At 38.1% G+C, this 22,110-nt stretch overlaps 1 protein-coding gene across 5 annotated transcripts in view; it reads left to right on the top strand.

Annotated features, from left to right (window-relative positions):
- The window catches only part of RERE (arginine-glutamic acid dipeptide repeats), a 401,403-nt gene that overhangs the window by 168,407 nt on the left and 210,886 nt on the right, over window positions 1-22,110 (top strand). For 4 of the 5 annotated variants that reach the window (XM_041770330.1, XM_041770328.1, XM_041770329.1 and 1 more), the window contains exons 3-4: window positions 11,588-11,658; window positions 20,670-20,795. In XM_041770330.1, the coding sequence (XP_041626264.1) occupies window positions 11,588-11,658; window positions 20,670-20,795 (197 nt within the window). The remainder of the gene's footprint in view (window positions 1-11,587; window positions 11,659-20,669; window positions 20,796-22,110) is intronic. The other variant, XM_041770332.1, reaches the window with a different exon arrangement.

Genomic DNA, 22,110 nt, shown 5'->3' with positions numbered 1-22,110 from the left:
AGTATTATAGTACATGTTTTTGTGTGTGTGTGTGTGTGTGTGTGTGTGAATTTACAAAAAAAAAAAATGCTTTTGAAAAGCTAATGTATAGGTCACTAAAGGTGTCTGTGGCCTGAAAAACATCAGGTATACCTGTGTTAATGGATAGATACCATCGTGTGACTAGTTGTATATTGTTGAGTTTTAGGTTCTTTCCAAATATATTTCTTTATCTGGTGATAATGGTGAACATTGATTTATTCATTTCTGCTGACTCTCCTTAGGACTAGAATTAACTGAGTTTTACCTTTTAGGGTATGTCCGGACATCCAAAGATTTTTTGTGTACTGCCATTGTAATTCTTTCCAATTAACCCTGATGTACCATGGGATTTTGGCCTCTACAAATGACTGAATTTGTGGTTTTGAAACTGGAGAAGTGTTTGCTAGGTAGAGCAGGAGACTCTGTGTCACCTTTGGATAGTAAATCTTCACTTCAGAGAATGGATCAGACACATTTGTGTGCTCTGTTTTTTATCCACTGTTATGATGTGGAAAGGAGGATATAAAGTTGTGACATTAGAGAGAATGTCTTCTTTCTAGTATGAAGTAAAATATGGATTATATTCTGAGAATTTAGTGCAGTATGAATTCTGGTCAGCTTTCACTTTTTTTTATCACTTCATAAATGATAAAACCTTCCAGAAAATTTGGTTATCAATGGTCCCTGTATTTTTGTTAGAGGAATAGCCACATATTGTCTCTCAAGTCCTCAAATCAAACCCACATGGAAGTGGAGAAGAAAGGGAGAGCCTCTGGTGCCAGTGGACACCATCAAACTGCCCTCTACACAACGTGCCAGACAATTTGCAGGAGAAGTTGCTGTCCCTTATTCTTACTTGTGCAGCCTTGGGATGGAATCACAGTAGAAACTTGACTTAGCTGTGAAGTCTCTTTAGGGAGGCAGCTGTGGATTTGTTCTGCCTTATTTTATCTGCCTCTAGGAATTGATTCTTAATCCTACTGGAGGGTAGTGTGTGCTCTCTATTCAAGCTGTTTTAGTCATTCTGAATCAAGAGCACTGTGTAGTATGCTTTTATAGGCTTGTTAGGGGTTATTTGTTCCTTTCTAGCTTTTCCTATTAAAAACAAAAATGAATGTTTTCCCCACCTCATTGTTCTGGAATGTCACTTTGTTCATGAATGTAGTTTAAAGATTTTGCCCCATTTAAAAAATTGTTTATTTCAAAAGACTTTATTTAGTTATTCATGAGAGACCAAGAGAGGTAGAGACATAGGCAGAGGGAGAAGCAGGCTCCCTGCGGGGAACCTGATGTGGGACTCCATCCCAGGAGTCCAGGATCATGACCTGAGCGAAAGGCAGACACTCAACCACTGAGCCATCTCGGTGCCCCCTTTTAAAAATAATTTAAAGATGTTTGTGTATAATGGCCAGAAATCCTAAATTGTGAATAGTAAATTCTTGGTCTGGTTCTTTAGCTACAGTCACAGGTTTTGTTACTCTGGCATGTGTGGCTTCCATTCCCATTGTTATTTTTTATCTATTTCATGCTCCACCTCCAGCCAGTACATTTGCTGTTAGGCTTTACTGGAAGGATAAAGAGAATAGGGCCTCCTCTGTTCAGAAATCAGTTTGCAGAAGTTGAAATACTGTAGTTCTGTTTATATCCCCTGACCAGAGTTTAGTCATATATAAAACCAACTATGAGGGAAGTTGAGAAATGGGGTCTTTATTCTAAGGGGCCATAGGCCCTGCTAGACATACGATGTTCAGTTATTAAGGAAGAAGGGGAGAATGAATGTTATGCTCAGCTGGCAGTCTCTGCACAGAGACTAAAACACAAGTACAACTAAAATTATTGCAGACATTTGTTATTTGTTTCCATATCTGGCTCTGATATTAGAATGGTGAACTTGTCAAGAGAAGGACAATATTTTTATTCATCTGAGTGTCTCTGACACTAGCTGGTATGTAGCTGGTGCCCAGTAAGTCTGTGTGTGAATGTTTTAGGACTTTATGATTCTGTTTCTTGTAGAATATATTTATCTTCATTTTTATTTAGCTTTAATGTAATCTTGACAGGATTTGCCTGTTACTACTTCAGTTAAAATGGAGAAGTCTAATTTTTTCCTCTAAGTTCTGATTCATTTCATCTCAGCAGATGTTCAAAACATGATTTTTACAAGGTACAAATTACAAAAAGCAAAAGTCTCATTAAGTGTTATATTGGCCCAGAGCAGCTGCACTCATTTTTTGAAGTGTGTTGTGTATAGTTTCGGGTAGAAAGCATCCAGAGCATCTTATGGCTCAAACAATAAACTAAATCTCTCATTTCATTTTGGGAATCAAGAGGCATTTAGATATTTTAAATACTGCTTCCCTTGCGTAGATCTTTGCTAATTTTGATAATAAAAGTGACAGGTGGTGGATGGCAGATTACCAGACAAGATCTCACCTACTCCCCCCTACCCCCCCCAATAGAATACTTTCTGGCCTGAGAATGATGTAGATGTTCTATAGCAAAATCAGCACATGTAGAATCCTAAGGAGATAGATCATTGGAAATCATTAGATAGGTGGAATTTTGTCCCCCAAATGACATTTTATAATTCACAGTGGGCTGAAGATCTGTAATGAAAATTTGAGATCTTTTTTTTTTTTAAGATGATATTTTAGAGCAGTTTTAGGTTTATAACAAATTTTTTTTTAAAGATTTATTTTATTTTATTTTTTAATATTTTTTTATGATAGTCACAGAGAGAGAGAGAGGCAGAGACACAGGCAGAGGGAGAAGCAGGCTCCATGCACCGGGAGCCCGACGTGGGATTCGATCCCGGGTCTCCAGGATCGCGCCCTGGGCCAAAGGCAGGCGCTAAACCACTGCGCCACCCAGGGATCCCGAAAATTTGAGATCTTAATATTTATTCAGTCACGTGAAATTGACTAGAAGTTTTAAATTATTCTTAAAATATCTTTAGTCTTTGACTTTGATTTTAAAATAAGCACCTGACCAAACAACAGTAACAACAACAACAAAAACCCAAATTAAAACAGTAATGATTTAGGGTGAGAGGGAAGAGGTACGGATACAATAAGAGAGTCAGGAAATAGGTTTTATTTGCCCTTAGAAGTTTATATAAATCATGTAAACTATACAAATTGTATAAAGCAGATAATTAAGTTTAAGGCCTGGAACAGTCTTTGAATAAGCTAGTAGAATTTAATGGGGTATATTAGATAGTCAGCAATAGTATTAGTGGCACATTGATGAACTGGTAACATAAGAACGCGATCCTGTGTATCTATAACTTTGTGCAAGACATTTTGTGGAGATGAGGTTAGGGCAAGATACAAAAGTAGACAGGATTCTAGTCCTTGATCCTTCATTTTATGGGAGCCATAGGCCCTGCTAGACATACGATGTTCAGTTATTAAGGAAGAAGGGGAGAATGAATGTTATGCTCAGCTGGCAGTCTCTGCACAGAGACTAAAACACAAGTACAAACTAAAATTATTGCAGACATTTGTTATTTGTTTCCATATCTGGCTCTGATATTAGAATGGTGAACTTGTCAAGAGAAGGACAATATTTTTATTCATCTGAGTGTCTCTGACACTAGCTGGTATGTAGCTGGTGCCCAGTAAGTCTGTGTGTGAATGTTTTAGGACTTTATGATTCTGTTTCTTGTAGAATATATTTATCTTCATTTTTATTTAGCTTTAATGTAATCTTGACAGGATTTGCCTGTTACTACTTCAGTTAAAATGGAGAAGTCTAATTTTTTCCTCTAAGTTCTGATTCATTTCATCTCAGCAGATGTTCAAAACATGATTTTTACAAGGTACAAATTACAAAAAGCAAAAGTCTCATTAAGTGTTATATTGGCCCAGAGCAGCTGCACTCATTTTTTGAAGTGTGTTGTGTATAGTTTCGGGTAGAAAGCATCCAGAGCATCTTATGGCTCAAACAATAAACTAAATCTCTCATTTCATTTGGGAATCAAGAGGCATTTAGATATTTTAAATACTGCTTCCCTTGCGTAGATCTTTGCTAATTTTGATAATAAAAGTGACAGGTGGTGGATGGCAGATTACCAGACAAGATCTCACCTACTCCCCCCTACCCCCCCAATAGAATACTTTCTGGCCTGAGAATGATGTAGATGTTCTATAGCAAAATCAGCACATGTAGAATCCTAAGGAGATAGATCATTGGAAATCATTAGATAGGTGGAATTTTGTCCCCCAATGACATTTTATAATTCACAGTGGGCTGAAGATCTGTAATGAAAATTTGAGATCTTTTTTTTTTTTTAAGATGATATTTTAGAAGCAGTTTTAGGTTTATAACAAATTTTTTTTTAAAGATTTATTTTATTTTATTTTTTATATTTTTTTCTTAAGCACTAGAAAGATAGGTACAGTGGGGTAGCAAGGGTGAGAGTGGGCTGGAAATTCCCCTCCCCCATGTCTCTAATACCCTAACATGTTTTGCTTCCATAAGGCAGATGGCCACCAATGATTTTTAAAAAAATCTTCCCCTGCACGCTAGATTCTGTGTGTTCTCTCTCTCTCTCTCTCTCTCTTTTAAAGATTTTATTTATTTATTCATGAGAGATACGGAGAGAGAGAGAGAGGCAGAGATACAGGCAGAGAGAGAAGCAGGCTCCCTGCGCAGAGCCTGATGTGGGACTAGATCCCAGGACTCCGGGATCACAACCTGAGCTGAAGGCAGGTTCTGCTCAACCACTGAGCCACCCAGGTACCCAACAAGGAGGGCTTTTTAAGGAACATTTGCAGAAGGAAATGGTGGTGAGAGTGCTTTAGACACTCTACTTGAGTAAGAGTGCCAACCCAGGGCCAGTACCTTAGCGTATCCATGTAACTGCTAAAATTGCTGCTGCTGGCAGTCTAGAATTTTCAAATCTATGTAGCATATGATTGATTTAGAAGGGGGTGGGGTCTGACTGCAGCAGTTATTCTAAAACGCCAGGATCACTTTTTCCAGGTTCGAAAGAAGACTGTTTTGGATCAGTCTTTAAGCTTTTGATATCCTAGAAGATTTTTCTGACTTCTAGAGGACTAAAAGGAAAAGGTGGGAAATTGAAACAGTCTCTTTCAGTTTGTTATGATCTGTTCCCCCCAGACTCCCAGCTGGTTTTTCTCATCATTTAATTTCCTGATAGCAGTGAGGATAAAGATAGATGAGTATTTGCTGGAAATATAAAGTGTTCTGTCTTTAGATAAAAACCTATGCTAGCTTGGTAGTTGGAAATCTGTAGACATTGGAATATGCAGGATTTAATTTTTATGAAGTTTAAAAAGGAAGGGACTAAGCGTCTGTTACCTGAGATTTTTTTTTCCCCATGGACTTTAGAATCTTTAAGATGTTGCAGGTCAGTTTTGGTGACAGTTTTCAGGCTCAGAATACAGGATAAAAGTAAGCACTAGAGGATTCACTTAACGAGGTGCTGTTTTCCCGATTTTTATTTCTTTTTCCCTTTTTAGTTCTCCAATGTTCCTAGCCGATGTGGGTATCCCTTCCCCACAAAAGAATCTGGTAGAAAACTAAAAGTAGATCGTCCTGCAATTGAATTATTTCTTAAAGAAGTATTTATTAGCAAACAACATTCTTTATGTTCACATTGATAGTACACAGCAGCGTTCTCAATAGGATCTCATATAACTGCTTTTCTGTTTTTACATTTTTGTTCAGGTCAGTTGCTCCTTGTATACTTTTTGAATGTTTACTCTGGAATGTAGTGTATTGTAATAGAGGCGAGGAACTGTGATAAATTTGACTGTTGTACAGATGGGGAAACTGTTGTACAGGTGAGAGGCTCCCCCGTTGTTAAGCCATGCACTGTGGATTGGGATTTCAGTGTTGTTTTTCACATGCCTCATGTGGCTACATACCTTTTTGCATGTTGGACATTTGGAAATACCCATATTAACTGGTGAGACACTTGTGGACTTTTGATTCTGTAACATTAGACCAGTTGGCTGTTAACTCACTGAATGGTTCCATGTCCAGGGTGGAGGAATCCTGTGTAAGAGAAATGGAACACGAAGGACAGAGCAGTTCTGAGAGTCAATCTTCTTGTCCACCACTGTGGCACGCTGTGTGTTTCTGGGAAATGCATTTGTGAGAAAGTCTGTTCATGCATGCTTTTTCTTTTTTCTTTTTTTAAACAAGTAGAAGGTGTTATTTTTCTTCTTAAAAGGTTTTATTTTATTCATGAGAGACACACAGAGAGAAGCAGAGACGTAGGCAGAGGGAGACATGAGCTCCATAGGGAGCCTGCTGGGGGACTTGATCCTGGGACTCCGGGATGGTGACCTGAGCCAAAGCAGATGTTCAACCACTGAGCCACCCAGGTGTTCAAGTAGAAGGTTTTCCATTGCAAATTATGATAGCGTGGCACTGCCATGCCTTGCAAAGGGATGAGAAGATATTTCAAAGATTAAGGGGCAGAAATGCACTAACAGGAGGGAAATTCTTTAAATTACAGAGCTCAGCACAGACTGAGCATTGCTGCACATTGTGACCATGGCTGTAATGCTGAGCTCACAGCACTACTTGCTCAATTAGTTGATGAAGTAAGTGTCCACTGTGCTCCGGGCGGAGGCTGTCAGGAAGGATGCTGACAGGTTCTTTGTGTTTTAGGCTGACAAACTGCCTGATGCTTGAGGCTGGGGTTTTTACCCTTGAGAGGACCATGCTCTTGCTCTATTTACATAAACCTGCTGATTTGCTGAGGATTGAAAAGCAGAGAAGGGCTTTCTTTGCCTTGAGAATCGGCCTTCATGTTTTGGCTTACTTCTTTCCCTAGCTTAGCAAATGCTCTGTTGTTTGCAGATGGTACAATAGATTCTTGGACACAAAGCTATGTTTAGGTTGTGAGAAACAGCCAGAAACGCCCCTGTTCAGTATCATTGCACGGATCACGGATACAGTATTTGAGGTCACTTAATCGTGTCATCATTCCCTGGCAGAGGCTTGGTGTTAGAGAGCAAGTCTCAATCTACACGCATGGTTTTATTTCCAGACATCCCTAGTAAAGAAAAAAATAAATTACCATGTATTGTTTGGAATAATTGATATCTATAGTAATAGCCTCACTCATTTCTCTGGCATATTTCAGGCTTGCTGATTTTAAGATTAAAAAAAAATATATATTTGCCCTGTAGCAGCCGTTTGCTCAATCTGGTAAATAGGCATTTCCATATGGGTAATTTTGAAAATGTGCAGTATGCACTTACTTAATGGATTGCATCAGTTTTGCTCAGTTTTTTTTTTTTTTTTCAGAACTGGTAGCAGTGTAATAAAAAGACTGGCTTTCTTTTCATTCTTTTCTTTCTTAGAAAAAAGGTGTCTTTATTACTTATGTTGGCTATAGGAGATTTTCAGGTTGAGGATCATTGATCCAACTGACTGAAACCAATTTTATAACAGGCTTCAGACAATCTATGCACTTATAAATTGCATGAAAATTCTTGCCAAATCATTTTGGCTTTAAAAGATTACTGGGCATATATTCCTACTGAGATTTTAACATTGGTCTTTACTCATGTGTGTTCATCTTTCCATTGCCAAATTAAACCACTTTATTTTTGTGCTCACTTAAACATCTATATGAAGTTATTTTCTTAAATAGCTGTTTAATTAATGAGACAAGAGGGAAATATTTTCTATGAGTTTTTGGCCTTATTTAATTAACCTTGTTTTGAAAATCATTAAGAATAATGATAAGTAGATTTTTTTCCTGTGAGACTTGAATTACAAATTGTTCCTTAGGATGTAGTCTCTTTCAGTTGGATCACCCTAATTTTTTTGAGAAAAGATGTTATTTTAAAGATTTTATTTTTATTTATTTATTCATGAGAGACACACAGAGAGAGGCAGAGGCATAGGCAGAAGGAGAAACAGGCTCCATGCAGGGAGTCCGATGTGAGATTCCATCCTTGGACTCTGGGATCATGTCCTGAGCTGAAGGCACATGCTCTCAACCGCTGAGCTACCCACGCATCCCAAATAAAATACTTAAAAAAACAATTAAAAATTTTGTCATTTAATTATGAAATGAGCTTATCTTTTTCATGTATAAGTTTCCAGATACTGATAGAGATTATTTGATACAGTGACCTTTTTTACAGATTATTAGTTATGTAATAGTCTCACATATCAATTAGTCATGTAATTAGTCTCATATCAATTTGGATCAATTTGGTTTGGCATTGTAGCTTTTTAAACAAAAAGAGGTGACTTTTTATCTATTTTTTAAATTGATTTTATTTATTTGAATGAGAGAGAGCATGCACACATAAACAGTGGGAAGCAGCAGAGGGAGAGGTAGAAGCAGACTCCCTGCTGAGTAGGGAACCCCATGTGGGACTCAATCCCAGGACCCTGAGATCATGACCTGAGCTGAAGGCAGATGCTTAATTCACTGAGCCACCCAGTGCCCCTGACTTTTTCTTTCTTTAAAGATTTATTTATTTATTTATGATAGAGCGAGCGAGCGAGCGAGTGAGAGAGAGAGAGGCAGAGAGGCAGAGACACAGGAGGAGGGAGAAGCAGGCTCCATGCCGGGAGCCCAACATGGGACTCCATCCCGGGACTCCAGGATTGCGCCCTGGGCCAAAGGCAGGCACTAAACCCTGAGCAACCCAGGGATCCCCTGACTTTTTATTTCTTAACAAGACATTAATAAGTAAATGTGCTAATGCCACCTATTAGGTTTAAGGATCTTTTTCACACTGCCTTATTCCTCATGGCAACTTTCCTCAGGCCAACAGATTTGAGTCTGTCTTCAAGACTGCCAGGAAGCGTTTAGGCCCAGGGTACCAGGAGTTGCTCTCCACATCCCAGTATAGTCCTTTCTTCCCTTGTCTAAGAGAGTTACATCCATTGTATATTTGCAGATGAATGTAACTTTGTAATGAGAAATGAGAGTATAGATTTTCCTTTTCTGGAAAGCTTTTTTGTATACAAGTTAATCGCTACTTTAAGTCTCTGAGTTAGAAGGTTCATAGTTATGATGATTTTGTGGATTATGAAAGTATGTGTAAAGCTTTTTTTATTTTTATTATTTATTTTTTTTAAATAAGCATTTTTTAAAAAAAATTATTTATTGAGAGAGAGAGAGAGAGAGAGAGAGAGACTGAGAGGCAGAGACACAGGCAGAGGGAGAAGCGGGCTCCATGCAGGGAGCCAGACCCGGGACTCCATCCTGGGTCTCCAGGATCAGACCCCGGGCTGCAGGCAGCGCTAAACCGCTGTGCCACCGGGGGTGCCCGTAAAGCTTTTTTTTAAAAAAAGATTTTATTTATTCATGAGAGACACACACAGAGACAGAGACACAGGCAGAGGGAGAAGCAGGCTCCACGCAGGGAGCCCGATATGGGACTTGATCCTGGTATCCCGGGATCATGCCCTGAGCCAAAGGCAGATGCTCAATTGCTGAGCCAGCCAGGTGTCCCACGTAAAGCTTTTTTTAAGAAAGGGGATGTTGCCATTTCTTTACAGAGGAGCCATGAGAATTTACTGCCCTTGAAGCTAACTTATTATAAAGTAGGTGCCAGTGGAATTAAGGAGTAAAGAGGGCTTGGCATGGACAATGTAGTGGAATTTTGGATACTGTAGCCCAGTGGAGATTGAGATGTATGCAGGACCAGACCATTGTATGCACCACATTTTAGTCCCATGAACTTTAAGGAAGTGGAAGTCCTAAGTTAGGAAGTGACTCATTCGTGTTGAAGTCAGTATAGCTCGGTATGACAGTGTTATGAGATTTAGAAGATAAGGTTTTCTATAGGAGGTGATAGGGAAGAAGAGGGCCTATCAACTGTGATTTGTATGCAGGTTGAGTGAGACAGGTAAATAATTGATACCTAGAGATTTGAGATACTTGTACTGGGTACGTCAGGGATTGGGACACAGAAATTAAGTTTGTTTAATTTGCAAATTTGTGTTCCAAAATTGTGCAAGTTGGAACTGGAGTTTTTTTATCTAGGGAATATTTTTACTTGAATACCAAATTAGGGATACGAAGACAAATATCTACCAAACTAGGGAGAGTTCTCTTGTTCCTTAAGATGATTGGCATGTTAATGGATGTTGTCTGAATGTTAAGTAGAGTTATATAGCATCCTGGACCCTGGAATAAAGTAGAAAGTCCAGTCAGCAGTTTATTCTTGAGCTGCTATTGTACATGGATTCAGAGATTGAATCTTTGTTGTTGAGTCTATATCTGAGTAGAGAATTCAGTTGGGACATTCTGGATGCCTAGATAATTGGCATTCATATTTCTTCTTTTTCTGGAATGATTTTGGGCTACAGAAATCCCGACGTTTTTCAGAAAGTTTCTTGGAAAGAGGTGTTCTTGGTGAGGGCTTTCTTCATCATCTATCTCTTAGTGCGTCAGCTAGTGCCTGTGGTGGTACTGGAGTGTCCACTGGATGGATGGCTCCAGATTTCTGTCCTTTTCTTTTTCTTGGCTCTGCATATGTAACATAAGGCAGTAGAGGAATCTGCTTGTATTTTTAAGCATCTGAGTTATCCTGAGATACACTCATTATGAAGGGTCATGAGGAGGGATAAAACAAATGGCATTTTGAATGTGGGTATTATGTTCATTATCCCTTGAAAATTTGATTGACTGCAGATGCCTTTAGTTCTCAGTAAATAATACATAGAGGATCTTATCCTAAGCTTTATAATCATCTTGGGTTGCCCTGTGGGGAGTGTTAAAGTCCATTTATAGCCAGCCACTGCTTCCCTTAAAATCATTGCTTCTTTTTAAAAAAAAAAAAAAAAAAAAGGTATCTTAACCTGCCATTTTAAAGAGCAGCCCTTTAGACTACAGCTATTGAGAGCATCAGAAATAATTATCCAACCATTGCCATGTCAAATATAATTTAAGAAAGTGCTCTTATTCCCTTGAGCAAAGTGTAGTTTGGTTTATTGCATCCCACCTCTGATTGGATGCCTTGGTTTTATTTATAATTAGAAAATAAAACATGTTTAGGTTGAAGTTTAATAGTAAGTTATCCACAACAGATTAGATTTCTTTCTGTTTCTTGGCTTAGGTGGAAAGGTGATTATAATAGCATGTTCAAGCTAGTCTTCTTTTACATCTTTCATTTATTTCCTCACAAATTAGTGAAAATAAAGAAGCACTTGGCAAAGTCATTTCTCTTTGTGAAGACATGGGAGCTTCTCTCTGAATAAGACATTCAAGATTTTGTCTTGTGTAGCTGCAATCAAATAATTCCCTTAATTGAAATTTCCTCATCAACATATAGTTAATCCCATGGGATTTCTCTCTCGTCTTCAGGCACCCTGGAAGCAATAATTGAGGCTTTATCAGGTTCTTTAAATTATCAGAAAAGTGGTCAGTAAGAACCCAAGGGCTGTCTCTCTAGCATAAAATTAATTGTACTTTTATAATACATCTTTGAAAATTTTTTTTCTATTAAAGATATGTGCTTTGTCATTTGTTTATTTATGCAATGGCTTTATAGGCCCTGTCTTTGTTCCCTTAATGGTAAATACCATTGTTTTAAAATTTCTTTTTCTTTTAAAGACTGTGTGTATATCGAGAGTCGGAGGCCAAACACGCCGTATTTCATCTGTAGCATTCAAGACTTCAAACTGGTAAGCATTTTTTAATGTGCTTTTGATTTTCCTCTGTGCCTTCTCTCTTTCCAGTTCCATTGGCTGTCTCTCTTGATTATTTCTTCATGATTCTGGACTTGATAACCAGGTCACCTCTGAATACTGACTGCCTGGCAGCCATAGCATGTGTAAGGCAGTTACCAGTTCTATCTTTTTGGTTTTGTAACACTTGCAGTTTTAAAGCTTGTACTGTGAACAGTGTTCCCAAAGTTTTCATTTTTTGAGTAGCTGTTTTGACAATAATTTTAAAGATTTTCTTGAGTTTCTGAAGTAGTTTGTTTCTTCTCAGCCATTTTGAAGACCCTGAAGTAAATTTGGGAATTGGTGGTGAGTTGGAAAAAAAGAATATAAATGTAGCAGAGACTAGTTTTTGGTGGCAGCTATTCATTTCTTTAGAGGTTTTAGTGAGTATGGAGTGTATCTGGGGGTCATCTGGTGGTGGAGGTTGGGGGAAGGACTCTGGCATGGGGATGGCATGTCTATAGTACTTTCTCATTACAAACCTTCCCCAAGTTTAGAGGTGCTGATATGGCCCATTAGCCAGTCTCTAGGTTTTAGACTAATGGTTCCCATACTGGGGGCTTTGGATCCCTGGATATCTATAGAGAATTTTACAAAGGACTGAAAATAAACATTCTCAGTTGAAAATATGCCTCACATGTGTTTGTACAACTACTTTTCAAATATATTAATATGCTGGCGTGATTTTTAAAAATCACTTTATTTAATAACAATACAGAGTTAAGAATCAGTGTATTATGTATTTTCCTCAAACAACTGATACATGAAATACTAGCAGAGTATTATCATTGGGGGATCTTTTGAAACATTAAAAAGGGATCCTTGTACTTGAAGGTTGTGAACCACTATCTACCTTCTTAGGTATAGAGAAATCCTAATTCTGTAGCTCTGTAGAGGTATGTTTCAGTATCTGTGAATGCTGTTATTTCCAAAACTTTTTGTAACTTGACAGTATTTATATTCTCACACTTTGTATGTGATACTTCAGTCTAAAGAAAGGTAATGAGGTAATGTAGTGTGGAGAGATCTTTAACACTGTGTCTCCTTTGTTTCTTAATATTTTTGATGACCCCAAATACCCAATTAGTAAATTCCAACTTAGCTGGTTAAAAAATTGCATGTCATTTATTTTTTATTAAAGTTTTGTTGCATAAGTAACACAGGCTTACTGTTTTGTTTTTTTTAAAAAAAGTCAAATGTGCCCTTTACTTATAAGATTTATTTCTTCTTGGTAGGCTTCTTTTAACTTCCCTGCTTGTTTTATAAGGAGGCCTTGCAGTTCAATTTTGTAAATCAAATGCTTTCTTTCAGATTTTATGTCAATATGAAGTTTTACCATTTTTCGAGGTCTTTGCTATTTATTCTGTATTTCCTTCCAAAGATTTTTTTTGTGCAGATGCTGTATTGACATCTGAAAATCTGGGCAGTGGTCTCATTTCCTGATGATTTTTCTTTTGCTTGTGGCCATTGCTACTGCTCTGTCCCTGCTCATCCTCTTTGTGTGTGATTTTTTTTAAACCAAATGTAATACCAGTACACCATGGAAAAGATATAGTTGTGAAACAAAATTACAGTTTTTTTTAACTTATTAGATTCAGACCCCATTTTTTTTTTTTTTTTTTTTACAATTTTAGCACATTAACAGGTGCCTTCATGTTTGAACAGCGTCTCTTATGAAATGCTGATTACAATCTGATAGTTGCTGTTTGGGGCAGAGGTTCCTGCTGAGTTACAGTAATTGCTCAGAGTATTAACAGCAATAAAAGCTTGAAGCTTCTGTTGTTAGTATGGGTCTGGTACAACACATTAAAGCTGTCTGCAAAAACAGTATGGGAAATGGGCACAGTATGTAAGTTGCACACTGCTATGCCTCATGTTTTTCTTTGAGTTCTATGTTCAGCACATACTCATAGTTGTTGTGCAAGAATAACTGAGATGATAAAATACTTATTCCTAGAAGGAACGTCGTTATTGTGTGGATATCCACTTTCTTCTTCCCTTGGTTTGCAATTCTATTATGAAAAGATAATGTAATAGATGAGAATAATCATAGCTCTTTTTTCCTTCAGCTTATCCAGGCTATAAGGGGAAAAGATGAAAAGAAGGAAATATGCTTTGTTTCTCTGCAAGATTTTAAAAAGAAGAAATTGGAGTTGGTTTTGCCCACAGAAAATACCATGCATGGCAAGTGGAGCACTGGAAAACAAAAACCTAATAGCTTTGAAATGTTGATTAATTATGTATTTTATCTTTTTAAGCTTTTTTTGGTTTGGGGTTGTAACTGAAGGATGTATTCTTTTGTTTACACCATGAATTAGAATGAACTCTTTTACCATGATTACTTTTTGAACATATGGTATATTTGGGACTGTTAAAAGAACTTGGCAAATGCCCTTATGGTACATATTAGGTAAGATTACAGTGTTAGACACAGTGGAAGTTAAGGAACTAAGAAGTGGTCATAAGGAAATATCTGTGACCAGTAACCAAAACTAGCATAATGCCAATTTGTTGAACTTAGGACTCTGGGTAACATTTCAGGGACTAGTTCTGTGAGAGATAAGCAAGGTCTTAGGATTGTATGTGGGGACCTGGGTTGTCTTCTAGGCTCTGCTACTATATCCCATAGAGCCGGGAGTCTGTGATATGGAACATAGTTGTCTCTATGTGCAGGATTACATTAAACCCGGCAAACTGTTAAACAGTGTCCCCTTTCAGTCTCAAATGTGTTCTGTGGTCATCTTGCCTATGGGGATGGGATCCATGGTTTCTGCTTTGTTAACATTTAACCATCAAAATGCATAAGGTTACTATCACCCTATATTGGTAGATCTATTTAGAGCCCCCACTTTCACAGGGATAGGTGGAAGCTATTGACAGTGCAAAGTAATTGAGTTCTTAGCAGAACTGAGGCTACTTTTGAAAGTAGCATTTTCAAGGGAAGCAAATTATGTGTTCTGTTAGGAAGCTTTCATCCTCTTGGGGAGTGTTAATTTGGTTGGGCTTATTTATAGACTAGGAGACCAAACTGGATTTGTTTGACTATAATGACAGAAGTTTCTGTGAAACAAGTAGTAAAAGCAGCGGCTTGAGACAGTAGAGGTAAGGTGGAATTATGGTTAGTGTATGCTTAGAAGTAGGAGTAGGCTGGGATCGTCAGTTAAATAAGGCAGCTTTGCACTTTAGGTTTCTTGAACTAATATATAATAAGGCAGCTGGCAAAATCTTTAGTTCTTTGAAAGAATAGTAATGTGGAATGGCAATCTATGATCTTTGTGGCCTTGCTTGAAAAGATTGAGAGACTGAAGCAGTTAGCTGAGAGGCAAAGCCAGAAGGATGAATCAAGAGTCGCCTCAATGCAGTGAGGGTTGGCAGGTGTAAACAGGTCACAAGCAAGCTGACATGATAGGACAGGAAGGCAGGGAGAACAGAGGATCCAAGCAACTGTGCAGAGAGCAGTAGAAGGCCAATGGGAACGAGTGTGCCTTCCCCCTGAGCTCTTGGGAGGCCTTAGCTAGTAAAGGCTTCTTGTCTCAGGCCAGCTTGAGTGGGTCTCCATTAATTAACTGAAAGAGCCTGGGATAACATCTTCAACTCTTCCTTTGGCTGCACTCCCTTAGCTTTCCTAGGTCATGTGTGACCTAGTTTGCTTTCAGAGTTTGTTCCTGAGTGAGTCGGTAGCACCAAGGAGCATGATAATACTGAGTGCAGTGAGGAATGTTTTTTCAGTTGTGATTGGTGCCTTTGTTGGGCATTTAGCAGAAGCCTACTCTGTGTGCTTCTGTGGGTGCAGTGCCTTGAAGGAGACTGTAGTCTTTGAGAGAAAGTTCTTACCTCAGTGACCTTAGAATTGGACAGGCAGCTGTGGCAGCCCTGGATGCCAGTCCTCTCTGGAGAGCACTCTGAGTGGAATTAATGTGAAGGAATCTGTTTGCCTTTGGTCCCCAAAGAAAGATTTCCTTCTTGCTTTTACTAAAAAACAATAAAATTCCATTTTTATAGAAATCCAGGTCTTTAGCATAATAGAGTTAACTTGCTATCTAGAAATAATTGTACGTTCTGAAAATGCTTCATAAGATTGTTTAGTAATTTTCTTGCAATAGAACACCGAGGAGTACCTGGTCTGCCTCTGATAGACCATATTTAATTCTTCACTCACAGATAAGTAATTGAAGCCATTCCTTTTAATATTCTATGTAGGCATTCTGTGTGGATTCCTGATGAGTTCCTATCATTCATACAATAGAAAAAAAGTAGAGTTTTGGTTTCCTAGAGTTATATACTTATTGATTCTTTAACTGTTGTATGAAATGAATTTCCAGGTAGCATATGTAATTATTACAAATATTATTTTGAGCAAATACCATTGATTCACCTTGACTCCTATTTGGTTTATTACAAGTGGAAAAGTTGTCCTTGACATTAAACCTGGTTTAGAGATTCCCTGAAGTCGGGGATATGTCATTAGGGATATTGTGGTATTTTTAATCTACTGTTTAGGGCTCATTGAGTTGTTATGACTCTGCATGGATGAGTGTGCTTTTGTATCATTTATGTCCCTGATGGCATCCATTCTAAGTGTCCATTGTCAATGTGGGGTAGCTGAGGCTACATAGCACTAGTTACCTTGGAGAAGACTCATCTCCAAAACTGCAATGAATGTGGGGGCCATGTCATTCAAGCTTTAACACCGTCTTCTTTGTTTTGTTGCCATATGTGAGCAGTCGGGGGAGGAACATTTGGAATTTCTGATTTCTGGTCTGTATCTATAATCCTTCACTAAAACTTGATTGCCACAGTACAATAGAGGGGCTGCAGAGAAATTAGCTTCAGCACAGCTTCCACGCATCATTGATGTTGCCCTCTCTACACCACATCAAGTTTCTTAGAAGTAGATTAAAAGCAAGAAGCTGCTTTTCTGTCTTTAAAATGAAAACTTACTGAGGATAAGTAATTTTATCTTTTCATTTTTGTTAGAGACCTAAACCTAGATACTGATGGAGGATACAGGATACTTATTTAACATGCACTCTGTGCACATATCTATGTATACACACAATGAGTTTGTCATTTATGCATCATATGTCACAATTATTTAATTCCACCTTAGCTGCTGTGACCACTTAGCACAGAATGTATGGTGTATAGATAATCAGAAGTGGGCATTCATTTTAATGTTAGTTAAATCTTGTATTAAAAACTTTTCCGGGGGTAGGACGGGAGGTCTACATTAGTGTGAGTGTGGCTAATTCAGAATTTGAGGTGTTAACTTGGGGGACTGAGAGAGGAGGGATGGTAGAGTGCATATATTGGGAGTTTGACTTTGACATCAGCTGGTCTGTTCTTCAGTTGCTGTCTTTAATGACCTTGGGCAAGACACTTAACCCTCTTAACCTTGTTTTATACCTATGAGGTTGGGGTATAAATAAGGTGGTTTTTAGATGAAAAGATCAAGCCTACAGAGTGGGTATATAGTGCTTGGGCCATGGAATGACATGGTTGTGATATCGATGTTTCATTGGTGTTCTGGTAGACACCATGCCTGTGTTATTCATTGATGTATACTGTGTGCTTAGCTCATTGCCTGGCCCATATAAGATCCACAATAAATGTTTATTGAATATTGAATAAAATAACATTTTACTGGAAAAATTCATTGCATAAGGTTTAAGAAAAAACTTTAGTAGTAATTTGATATGATGCATTAACTACAAATTAACCTGTTTATTAAACAAACCAAAAGGACTTGTTTCTTTACCTTTAGTTTACAATGTGTAGTATTTTGGTTAGCTTGCAGTGTGTAGTATTTTATATTTAAATAATTATTCTTTAAATATATTAAAACTTCATTTCTTATTTCCTTCAGGAAATTTACATGAGTGTAGCCAAAGTCCCAAAGTCATAACATTTAATTTTAAGGCATTAAAACCTATTTTGAATTTTCAATAGTACTGACTTTTAGCAAAGATAAATGAGGGCTTGGTCTACAGGTAAACATTCCTGAGAAGGCCACGCTGCTAGGAAGAATGCCTTATGATGTGATGGTTCATTTTTGTGTGAAAAGTGGCTTTTTTCTCATCTTCTTAGAGTTCCTCAAGTTAGGCCTGCCGAAGTGAGCATTACCTTCCATACTTCCTTTTTCTCATAGTTCATTCCTTACGAAAAGGTCAGTACCATGCTTTTACAGCCTTGCGACTTGGGAGTGTTGGATACTGAAGTGAAGCCCATGAAGTTTATTATCAACTCTTTGTAGTCTGTAATCAGGTGTTACTTAGAGACATGCTGGAATGTACAGCTGAAATCATTCTTCCAACAGAATTGTTCCTTTCTGCTAGTTTAGTTGTTCTCACCTGCTAACAGTGTGTCACTGTTATACCACTCTTCTGATTTCTAAGAAAAGGTGCACATTCTTGATTTGGTGCTAGAGTATTCTTTTGGCAGCCACATCTTTTTTTCTCCCTTCGTTTTAAGTAAAGGCCATGGTTGCTTAGTTGCTATCTATAAGCATGATAATAAACTATAATGGGGTATTGGACTTACTCCATGCTATTTGTTTGGAGTAAGTCATCAATAATAAATGTATGTGCAGAAACGAAATGTCCTTTTCACATGTAAATTTGAAGTTTATAATTTTATTTAATCCTTTACAAAGCAAGAGGGGGTGAAAGCCCCAAGTTTAATGGACAAGGTGGTGTTTAGATACTCCTCCTGCCAGTTATGGGGCAATCATGTTGAAAGTTATTGTGAATCACCATTGCCTTTTTGCATGATACGAATGTCAACTTATAAATGGAGGGGATGGTATTCATGTAAGTGAAAAATCACAGTGAGGCTTTGGGAATAAATAATCTAAGAGCATCTTATTGGCCCCATTTACTCAGCTTCTCAGCAGGCTGTTTTCACTCATGACTGACAGTCATTATAGGCCACGTGGGATTTAAAGTTTTAATGGTTCACAATTACTGTGAAGTTGGGTAATTCATTTCCTCCTGGTTTATTTGGATTTTAGAACTAAGAAAGCACTGAAAGAGTTTTGCTTAATTATACTGTTGTATAAAATACGTGTCAAAAATGTTATTTATCAAGCCTATTCTATGAGAAATGTTTTCAGTGTGGAAAACTAGGCATTCTCATCTTTCTAAAAAAGAAACCTAAGAAAGTTTGAGACAATTTGGTATTTGCAGAGAGCTGCTATGCAAGAATATTGGTAAAATCTTACTATTCAAACTTGATTCCCTAGAATGGGCATTTGTAATTTGTACGTATATGTGGATGTTTGTGTTTAAGAACTGACTCAGAATAGTCCAAGTAAAACTCATTAGAAGAATTGAAAGAAAATCAGAAACAGATACTTCTGATTCATAAATAAGAACAGTGATATGCTTTGAAATGTATTTTTTAATATGTAAAATACCTTAAAAATTACTTGAACTGCATATTTAAAATAATGCCAACATGCTTTGAAATGCTTTATTTGGTGTCTTCTTCATTTAAGACTCTTGATTTGAATGAATAAGGATTTGAGTGATCTGTTTGATGAATTCCTAGTGCAAAATATTAACCAGCAATTCCTTTTTATTGGGTGATTATGGTAAAAAAATATCAAGTATCTTGTACATTCTAGTGCACAATTGACTCTTTGATTTGGAATCTGCAGTGCTGGTACGGGAAGGCGGGGTGTGTGGTGGTGAAGGTTATGCTGCTGACAACACTTAGTGTCATTGTGTGTTGTCCCCGAGGCAGTGGGAGTCAGAGACCTGGCCACACAGGAAGTGTCCTGTGTAGCACCGAGTGTATACTCTATAGGGTGATCTGTACGGAGTATAGTCTTACTTTCTTGTGATTCATGTTTTTGTTTATTTTAAAAGAGACATAGAAAAATAAGTAGTTAATGGAGGATATTAAAATCTTGGATCACAGGAAGTTGGTAGTGATTCAAAAGGAACTAAATGTAACAAGGCTCCCTAAAAATGGTTTAATATTAAAAAGTTTGCTTATCTGTCATTTTTAAAGAACTTTATGAATGGAGAGTCTTAAGTATCTGGATTTTATGGAGTTTTTATTAGCTTATTTAAAACCACGTGAAATTGGATTGGTTAGTTTTTTGGAAGTGTTATGTACTCTCTAGAATATTTGAAAGGGAACACACTCAAACTGTTATTTGAAGTTTTTTTTTTTTTTTAAATGCTTACAAGGGATGGTACTGGCCTTCAAAAGTTGCTCTCTGATCTGCTGCTGCTTTTAAATGTTTTCAAAGTTCAAAAGAAAAGTAATAAAGACATGTGATACATACCAGAGAACTCAGTTTGCCTCTAAAAGAAATACTTTCTCTTTTAAGCTTTATGTTTTGTACCTGTTCAGGTGGGCATTATGAGAAAATGCTCATTTGAATGGTGTCTTTCTTTCCCTCTGGTATTAAGCCTTTGTCTTTTACCTTGCCTTTAGCTTTACAAAATTAAACTGGGACTTTGAGAAAATGATAGGGTCTTTCTTTGACCCCCCCAATGCCTTGAATATTTTCTTATTAAAGTATCTGTCTTATGCCTCTAGCATCTCACATTGGAAACTGTTCTGAAAGTTCAGCTTGTCCACTTGTGGTTCATTTTACAGTTGTGTTTATCTGATACCATTGCTTTTTTGTTTTCATTCTAAGCAAAGCATGCCACTGTCACTGTGCTTTGGCACTGTGTCGCATCTTAACTTGGTTATTTTGGGGGCACACACCATACTGCTTTACAACAGGACCCAGTTTATAGTGTGGAGCCAGAAGGGTTGTAGGTTTGTTCCTGCTGAAATAAAGAATCAGCTCTGATTGAAACAGAGAGGCTAACTTCAGCAGTAGAACAAATTATCTGAGAGGCCATCTGCTAAAGGATGGTGCACATACCTGCTTGTGTGCTGCGTGCCCCTAGTAACCAGGGCCGGAGGGGACGTTGGGCATGCTAACTGAAAGCTCTTTTCTTTTTTAGGTCCACAACTCCCAGGCCTGCTGCAGATCTCCAACTCCTGCTTTGTGTGACCCCCCAGCATGCTCTCTGCCGGTGGCATCACAGCCACCACAACATCTTTCTGAAGCCGGGAGAGGGCCTGTAGGGGTAAGGAGAATCCCGTTTTTAAAAGCTATCAATATTTTATATCCCATAGGGTATAAAATAGGAATATTACCTCCCTCCCCAGAGCCCCTTTAAAAATGTGCTGTATTGTATGTGTTTTTAAAGGAGTAACAAGTACATGCACAGAGGAAGCAAAATACGGGACTTACCTTACCCCTCTAGGACAGTTCCAGAAGTCAGTGGGGTTTGGTGGTATAGGGTATTTGGGTGCCAGCAGAGAGCATGCTGGGCCGCTGCAAGGAGCAGGAGCTGGCAATCAGCGGCGAGTATGGATGTTGGCAACTGAAATGGGGAAAAAAAGGGGGTAAGTTTGAGTCCAAGTGTGGAATGTGCACCTCCCCAGCATCATTGGGACTCATGGCCCATGAATCTAAACATTTTGGATGCTGTCCTCTCAGGTGACGTTTTGTGTAGAATATTGCTCAGGAGTAGCTAGGCTTTTCTGCAATGCCAGATGTAGAATTAAACCCTTCTAAAGGGTTGAGTAAGGATGTAGATCTAGTGCTCTCAGCTGTGCCCTGGTAATGTCTCTGTTACCTGGTGGTAATGATGTATGTGAGGTGAAGCAAGATGAAGTGTCTGTGGTGTTTTACTCATAGAACACAGTGCCTGGTGTTAGTGATCCGTGTGGGTTATTTGTGTCATGTATCTCACCTTTTATGAAAGTTGTATATATACCTTTCTTTTTTCCCCCTTCATAAGGATTTAATGATAACATTTTCAGAAAGACAGGTGTTTATTGTTCTGATTGACTGCTGTTAATCACTAAAGAAGTTGAAGACCTTTCTCTTGTATGTAATCTGACCGTGGGGTTCAAATGTATACTCAATTAGAAAATAACACCAGAGAATAGTCATCATGTATGCATGTGCATATTACAAGATACTGGCAATATATAATGAATTGTTCATTTGCAGTGTAGAAAAACAGTATCTTGAAAATAGAAAAAGAGAGTGCTGCAAATCGGCTCTATCACTTGGGAAAGTTTTGTGAAGGTAGGCAGATTTTGAGGAGGTGGATTTGGTTTTGGTACGTCAATGACATGTGGACAGGCAGGCTGGATGAGCCTTCCAAGTGTACATGTCTGCCTGTCCCTGTAAGCCATGTAGGCAGTGAGCCCGGTGAAGCTGGGAGTTGAGACACGACCGCAGGACATCAACGGAGAGTACAGGTTAGTGGGTCATGGGAGCAGTGTTGTAAAGGTGAGATGAAGGAAGATTTTATGTGATGGCGGAAGAGAGAATCCTTCATAGGCTTTTTTATTCCAGGCAAGCTGATTTGCAAATGCCTGCTTATT

This window comes from Vulpes lagopus, chromosome 10 (genome assembly GCF_018345385.1).
Source record: "Vulpes lagopus strain Blue_001 chromosome 10, ASM1834538v1, whole genome shotgun sequence".
NCBI lineage: Eukaryota > Metazoa > Chordata > Mammalia > Carnivora > Canidae > Vulpes > Vulpes lagopus.
Note: the sequence above shows the minus strand (reverse complement) of the source record. Positions and strands in the feature narration are given on the sequence as shown.